Source organism: Armigeres subalbatus, chromosome 2, assembly GCF_024139115.2.
Source record: "Armigeres subalbatus isolate Guangzhou_Male chromosome 2, GZ_Asu_2, whole genome shotgun sequence".
NCBI classification, from domain to species: domain Eukaryota; kingdom Metazoa; phylum Arthropoda; class Insecta; order Diptera; family Culicidae; genus Armigeres; species Armigeres subalbatus.
The window spans coordinates 207,220,777-207,229,036 of NC_085140.1; the positions used below are offsets into that span (position 1 = coordinate 207,220,777).

The 8,260-nt window shown below is 40.4% G+C and overlaps 1 protein-coding gene across 1 annotated transcript; it reads left to right on the top strand.

Moving 5' to 3' along the window:
• The first annotated feature begins 2,253 nt into the window (after window positions 1–2,253).
• On the top strand, window positions 2,254–2,907 carry LOC134215805 (histone H3.Y-like). The gene is made up of 2 exons (XM_062694916.1): window positions 2,254–2,475; window positions 2,532–2,907. The coding sequence occupies exons 1-2, from the start codon at window positions 2,325–2,327 to the stop codon at window positions 2,888–2,890; spliced, it is 510 nt and encodes a 169-aa protein (XP_062550900.1). The 5' UTR covers window positions 2,254–2,324; the 3' UTR covers window positions 2,891–2,907.
• Window positions 2,908–8,260: the final 5,353 nt, after the last annotated feature.

Here is an 8,260-nt window from a genome sequence, read left to right on the forward strand (position 1 = left end):
CTGGAAGAAATCCTAAAACTATTCTGGGAGAACTGCTAAAGATTCTTAAAAGAACTTAAAGATTGCTGGGGAACTTCCGGAGAAATCTTCCAGGGATCCTAGATGAATTTCCAAAGCAAATCATGTTTAAATGAATGACAGAAAAGAGAAACTTGCGAAAGATTTTCTAGATGAACTACTTGAAGAACATACTCAACAATTACTAAAGGAACCTTCTGAGATTCCTGGAAGACCTCCTCCTTGGAACAACTTGCAACAACAAACAGTAGAATTTCCTTTTGCGAATAATCCATGAATGTTTTGGGCTCAAGCGGGCGCCGGTGCGCATTGCTCCTCATTATAGCTGATCCCTCGACTGATCCATTACTATAATTACTTCTTCGCGGAGTTGGAAAGGGGCACTAGATCCAAAAAATGAATATTTCCCTTGCTGTTTAATTTACGCCGAAATTGTTCCGGAAAAGAAAAAACAGAATTCCTGCATTTTTTTATCAACATCAAAGTGACGTTTCTCAAAATAGCAACCCTGTATTTAAATTTAGCAACTCAATATGGGGCGCTAAATTTAGAAACTCACGGCTAATTTTGAGTTGCGTTCTTATTTCACATTTCTGTTTAGATACCTCCGGTGTAAAAGTGGGTCCCTATAACGGGCCCGGAAATAGCGATAGGAACCCAGATGAAGACTCCCGTGGAGGTGCTCTTAGACGTAGTTCACGTCCAAAAAAAACACGTCCAGGCGGTTGGTCGGATGGTGGAGAAAGCTGCCGACGAGAAGGCTTGCAGTTACGTAGCCGGTAGTCTGCCGATCGAAAGTTCAGCCAGAGGAAATTCGGACAATGATGCAGCCGACGGTATGTCGGGCGATGATTCGGCTATTGGGCTGCAAGCAGGAATGGTTCTCGGTGTCGAAGAACGGGTGGTTGGCCGTTGAAGCAGCCGACGGGTGGTTGTAGAACGATCTCGTGATTGGCCGGATAGAAAACAGTGCGAGTGATGGTGGTACTGCAAACGTGCTACGATGCGATAATCCGGAGGCTGGACGATTACACGGCTACGGCCGAACGAAGAAGCGGGCGAAAGGCGGCCGCGCGACTACAAAGCCAACGGGCTGCGAGTGACAAGGTAGTCGGCCGGAGGCTTGCTGATTACGCGGCTTACGAACTCCCGAACGAAGTATAGTTGCCAATAGGTGGCTAGGTGATTACACAAAAGATATTTAAGTTACTAGATAAAGATTGTCGCTGTCGTCGCTGTACGGAACATCTTTTGCTGGCGAGGATAGGGGATCTAAATGTCAATGAAGGAAAAATACATACGATTTGACAGTTATGTACCACACATGTTTCGGACAGCAGAACAAAGGGAACCGAAGCGACAATCTTTATCTGGTAACTAAAATATCTTTTGATTACACAGCCGACGAGCTTCGATGCGGCAGTGGTGCGTTTGACGGACGGCAGTTGCTTTAACGAGAAGGTGGCAGGCGGGTGACGTCGCAAGTATCGACTAGGGAAAATGACGGCTTTGGCAGGTTTTGTTCTATTATTGTCAGAGGGTTTTCCATAACTAATTATGCTAAAATTTGGCCTAAACATTTTTTGCACGTTAAAGAATATTGTGGCCAAATTTCATAAAATTTGGTCAACCCCCCTGACAATAATAGAATAAAACCTGCCAAAGCCGTCATTTCCCCTATATGCCGGACGATAGTATCAACGGCAAACTATACAGCCATTGACGGGTGGTCGAATTCGGTTGCGGCGTACAGAATTAACTCGAGGAGGCGAAGGCTGACCAATCATTCGGCGGGAGTCGCCCTTGGGCGTCCTTATTACGGTGATTCACTAACTCGTTACCGGCAACGAGGCCACGGATTATAACTTTAACAATTAAATTTTCGCGAAATAGCACTTATCTATACATCAGAGTCAGCTAGAGTCAGAAACCTCACTACTTCCATTCGTCCAGCCTTTTGTTTGGATACTCATCCACCCACGGAAAGCATGCGTTCAATATTTACGTCTTTCCTCCCTTTTCTGTATTGATTCGGACAAGGTCGCTCATTTTTTGATACTCGTCTCGACCACCTAACGCCAGGTTTAAAACCAATTTGTGAAATCTTTATTTCTAATGGTATTGTTATATTAGGATATATTGTTTTTGCATCTATTTTTTTTAAATTTTTTGGTATTCCAAAATCCGACGCGAAAGGAAGTCAAAATCAGCAGGCCATTTTCCTAGTATAAAAATAATATGTTTTGAATTGGCAAAACATTCCAAAACAGATCATTCAGTAAATTTTAAGTAAATTGCGCTTAGCAATGGAAGATTCAGATTTACCTATGTCAGAATCAGAATCAGAAGAAGAGGGTGCTTCTAGCGGTTATATGCCCGACATATCGAGTATTGCTGCTGATATACGCCGAACATTGAGACATTATGCTTTAGACCTTAACGAAAGCGATCTACCAGGTATAACTAAATTGTACAAAATGTTTAGACACACATTAATTATCGAATGTTTCCAGTGGCGGAGTCCACGAGGATAGACGGATATCATCTAGCGAACGGACCGTCGTTTCCTAGTGAAATCGAATACTGTTCGCGCCCGGTGATAACAAGGGCTCTGCAGGAAATAATGATGCTTCAGCACACAACGGGATTGTTGATTCCTAGGAAGCCGTTCAAACAGTTGGTGCGGTTTGTAGCTGATGCTGTGAAACCAGGGTTACGCTTCACCCGCGAGGCTGACGACATAATTCAGGAAGCAGCTGAGATATATCTCATTGAACTGCTAAATGCAACGAATATGTGCGCTTCGCATGCGAACCGCATTACGATAAGACCAGATGATGTAGGCTTGGCTTTGGATATTGGTCGGTATTAATAAACTAATGAAATTAAATTTTGATCTCATTCAATCTTATCACGCTGCGAAATGTGCGTTCGACTTCCACTTCAGCCACAGTACTTTTATGTAAAAATTTCTTTTTGGAAGAACCCCTGTCTCTTATACATAATACGCCACGTACGCCGAGGATCAAAGTGTTGTAGTTCCTCTGTCCCAAATGTTTCTATAATGTCTTCAAGTTCATTGCTGTATGTAATCTGAGGTGTGAGAGACAAAATGTCATTCAAATAGCATTATGTAAAATGAAACGTAACATTTTGGACATATTAAATATTTCTTTCCGTTTAATTTCTATCCTCAGAGTTTACATTTAGTAGTACAATGTACTAATGGACAAAAACATAAGATTACTCAAGAGTTTTACTGTCGTGAACCAGTCCCATCTTTATATGGACGCCATGTACAGATGGCTTTGACTTGCGAGTCACAGCAGTAAAGTTTCATCAAAAACCACGTCAAGGGTTCATCAACGCCACTATTTCCGAAACAACGAACAGGAGAATGCACCGGAAAATGATCACCTCAAACGAACCATGCATCGAACACTATCGCGTTGCTAATAATGTTTCTATTCCAGTTCAACAGTCGGACAAGTGTGAGTCATGCGTCCAGAAAATCGAACACTCGGTCGCAGTTTCAAAATTTTAAAACACATAAAACAGAAAGCGTTCTGTAATGTCGGGTTGGGGATGAAACGAGCAGAAAAAACTGCCGTAAAATTACATAATTAATAGCAATCCCGAACGCTTGACGGACGAGTGCGGCCACTCAGCGCCGGACACTCGGATTGGTTGGTCTCAAAGAGCAGGAAGCCACAAGGTGCCAAAGAAAGAGGCAAAGTACATTTTACGAAAAATATTATAAAATAATATAGATCGTTATCGCGTGTTCATTAGTGGAACTCCTGTTCTGAGCCGTGGGCCGAGCATAGGTCGGTAGGTCGGTTCGCCCGGACTGGTGTGGTTACGAGTGAGATCATAATTTTCAACCAGGTTGCAACGTGGAAGAATCTACCGGCGGGGGAGAAAAGAAAAGGGACCAGACAAACGTTACACATTTCACCGAGGACGCGGCCAACTAACGATCAAAGTGGAAGCATGCACATATCTAGCTTAGCAGACAACTTTCGCAACCGGAACGTCACACATCACGCTGGGGACCACATTTAACGGTTTCGGAGAGAATGTGCATTGGCAGTCTTACCTCCAGAATGTCTATCATTATGTGTTTTTGAGAGCTTATCTTTGATCTAAAAATGGGCCGAAAAAAGACAGGATAATATTGAAACGTAAAGCGTAATGGGACGAGCTGCGAAAGAGTCGCTTAATGGACGGGTTGTGAGTGCTGTTTTGTTTCACATGTTTGTCATGATATTGAAGATTGTTACGAATATTTTATCAAAATTGCATTTTAAACAAATTCCGTGATATTTCATTGATTCCAATTCAATCTACATATAGAATGACAGAGTGAAATGCTAGAATCATATATACCTATGTAGTAATAAATAACCAATTGCAATAATCTTTGATTCTTGGTATGATACTAATCAAGGGCCTGATCATCAAGAATTGTTATGAGATTTTCTAACATTAAACCGAATTAGGAATTGACTAAGCTATCTAAAGTCTCGCATAAATGGGTTTTCGTGATGCCCTTTGGCGATAATTATTAGGACAGGAACAAACACAGCCAGTACAAGTAATATATTTTTAATTTTATTTAATTTTATGAGAGAATGAAATTTGAGTGTTTATTACATACCAACTTTGATTTCCTCTCATTAGTCTCACATTTCTAGCATTCAGAATCTTCGCAAAACTGCAGCAATATATCTGAAAGAAATCGAAAGCCCATTGTCAAGCTCACCCCGTTTGAGCGTGTGCAAAAGTTACTCATGGCACATGCATTTGCCCACCTGTATTTCCGCCGTGGTGGTTATTGTGTTTCGTCTTATTGTTCACGGCAGGTAACATTTTTTATAGATTTCATTTTTTATTGGCGTCGCTTCACACTTTGGAGAAAAATTCTCCGGTTTGTGTTGAGCCATTCTTGGTCACCGGTCCGTCGTCGTAATTGAGGATTGAAACAAAGAGGGAGGGCACCAAGTTGCTGTAACTACTTCGCTGATGCTAACGATGGAGACCGACACGGACTTGGTGATGTGTGGATGACGTCCACAATAACACGGAGGCTAAAAACAAAAAAAACGCTGTATGAAAAGAACGCCACAAAAGAAGGTCAACAAACCTAACCTCAAACGAAATAATAATGGAAAGGTAGGCAGAAAATATGAACGAACGCCACTTTGCTTTTGTGTACCCATACTAGTGCAGAATAATGCGCATGAAGAATTCTCGTAATGGCCCTCGAGTATCACACACAGCACGTTACACACGTTGTTGGTGGCGGTCCGGCCTAGTCCGGACAGAGGGCGAGATACTTGAAACGTTTTCTCTATCCAGCGGCGGCTTCTCCCCTTCGCTGGCCGGTATGTTGTTGGATGGACAAATTTAACACCGCCGCCGCGCCGGACGGTAGGTACTTGTTGGTCATTCGTCCGTGATTCACGCTATTTTGCCATCGGTCACAGTTACCCAAGCGATGCATCGCAATGCATCGGTGACATGCATTTGTTTACATTGGCCAGAGTCAAATATGGCAGACAATGATGTATGACAGCGTTTGTCCAGGCTAGACAAAGGCAGCAACGCTGGCTCAGTGCATCCATTTCAGGGAATTCGACGTTTCGGCAACTTTGCCGCGTTAGGATGAGGACTTCCTGTCTCCTCGATTTAGTAGGACACGTTGTCGCTGTCTATACGTTTCAGTAGAAATATTTTATCTACTAGTTTAGTGTACCCTTGATGATACAGTTTTATTTTTCACAACCACATCCCACAACCCGGTCACTTCAAGTAAAGTTTGATGACCAATAGTGGACCCCTAATCAATGGGGGATTCTCCAGCTATAATTACATCATGGCAACATAATACACATCTATAAATACTTTTTTATGAAATTTACATCGGGAGGACATAAGATACCGCTTTGACTTAAATCCCAAAAAAATCATATTCTTAACACTCATTACATGAAGATTTATCTAAAGCACTTAATTATTTTTGCATGAATAAACGAATTTTCTCGACAGGCATACAGATCAAGGACATTGTAAGTGTCAGTTGCAGAACCACTGAGTGAGTTAAGTACCACCCATAGCTGTCAATGTCAAGTTCGCTCAACATAGACGTCAGTAAGGGGGGCACAGTGGCGCCAGGAGTGGGTGGGACAACTAGGACATGTCCTACGCATGAATTTACCTGGGTGGGACAGTCAAAGCATTGTCCTACCCACGATTATGGTAAGAACATATGAAGTCATTGACTGACAAGAATTTGTGCATTATCAAATGGTAATTTCAAAGTTAGGAGTCTTTAGAATAATCATAGACGGTTCTGAGATTCTAAAGGAATAGAGTTTTGATTGCTCTTTAGAACTTTAGACACTTTATAATCCCGATAGCGCTCAGGATGTCTAAAGCAAGGATGTTTTCGATCATTTAGCAATCCGGGCTCGATTATTTAATAGTTTGTCAATAACTCATTCCTAAATTCCAAAATGTGTTGTACGCTGGACTTTTAGCGTGAAGATTTTTCTACAACTAACACATCATTTTTTGAATTCAACTAAAAAGGAAGCTCAAACGCTAGTTACAGTAACTTATAATAGATGATAACAAATTATCAATCATTGAGTTTTAGTTGCTGCAATTAGTGCGAATGGTCGCCCAGATTACTAAATGATTGATAACATCTTTGGTCTTAAAGTTTTCCAGAGGTAAAAGAATAGTTGCTGAAATCAACAATCAATACTAATTACTAATTAATCTAATCAATACTAATTGATGAAAAAAATAATTAATCTAATCAATACTAATTACTAAATCAATACTAATTAATGATTTTTGTGTGTATTACTTCTACGTGAAGTTAAACGATTTACAAGCTAGCCAGTGGAGATATAGGTATCAGCTTCCACACTGATATTATTCCCTCCTCCTTCATACGGGAGCTTGGCAGAAGGAAGGTCGTGCGATATGTGCCATCACAAATATTGCCCTCCGCTCGCTTTCAAATCGACTTCTATAAAAACATTTTTCATGCATGCCGTATCCTAACGGGGAACTATCAATTCTATACTTTCGCCTCTAATTCTATTATGAACATGTACGTCTAAGTTTGGAAGATGATATTAGCATTTCCATATCATGAATCAATAATAAATAAAGTAGGGGAGAACGGTCCAAAATGCACCCCTGGGGCAAAATGGCCTCACTCATAAAATCACTCATATAATCTGTTGTAGTACATTTATGAACGAATATTACCATTACAATTCATAATTAGTTATCCATCATTGAGCTCCATTGGAAAAAATATGCAAAATCCCTTCATATTCACTCAAATTTAATGATTTGCTATTCTTCCACCACATCCGTAAGATTGCAGTTCAATACATTAAGAAAATACAAACAACCATGCGTTCAGCATAATTTTACATGCAATTGAGTCATTTTAGACCACCATTCGGGCGTTTTGCCCCAGGCCTATTTTTGAAACATTTTTTAAATGCGTTAGAAAGTCATGAAAATTTTATTGTTTTGAATAGAAGAAAATTGTGAAATGTAGCTGGGTTTGTAAATTTTGCACCTATACGTTGAAATGGTTGGGTATTCTTGTTTATATGGGCGAAAACATCGAAAAAGCTTAAGGGGTGCATTTTGGACCGTTCTCCCCTACGTTTGAGGACAATCCTTACGAAATTCAAAACTAAATACACTCGTGTTTTCAAAGGTAAGCCATTCAATACGGAAGCAACGGACAACTGTCATTTTTATTATTTCACGACGCAGCAAAGCCAAAATAATGAAAAAGACAGTTATGCTTTGCATCCGTATTGAATGGCTTGCCTTTGAAAACGCGAGTGCATTTAGTTTTGGACTCTGTGAGGAGTGTCCTTAAATGGATTATTAGAAGCCCACGGAAAAAAGTGTTTCTAGAAACTTCGAAATATTCATTGAAAACTAAAAACAGATCTGCTCTGTCACAATCATACGATTTCTAGGATATTTGCTTTGAATCGGTAGATCCATAACCATCTCTGAATGAATAAAAAATCAAATAAATTGATTGGACCCATTGAATATTTATAAACATTTCTGTGATCCATGACCTCTACTGGAAGCTTGTAAAAATGTTCGATAATCGTACGAATTCAAACATCTTTCTCATGCTTCTGAGCAATCCTTACACAATCTTGGAAAAACAATATTTGTCCTGAAA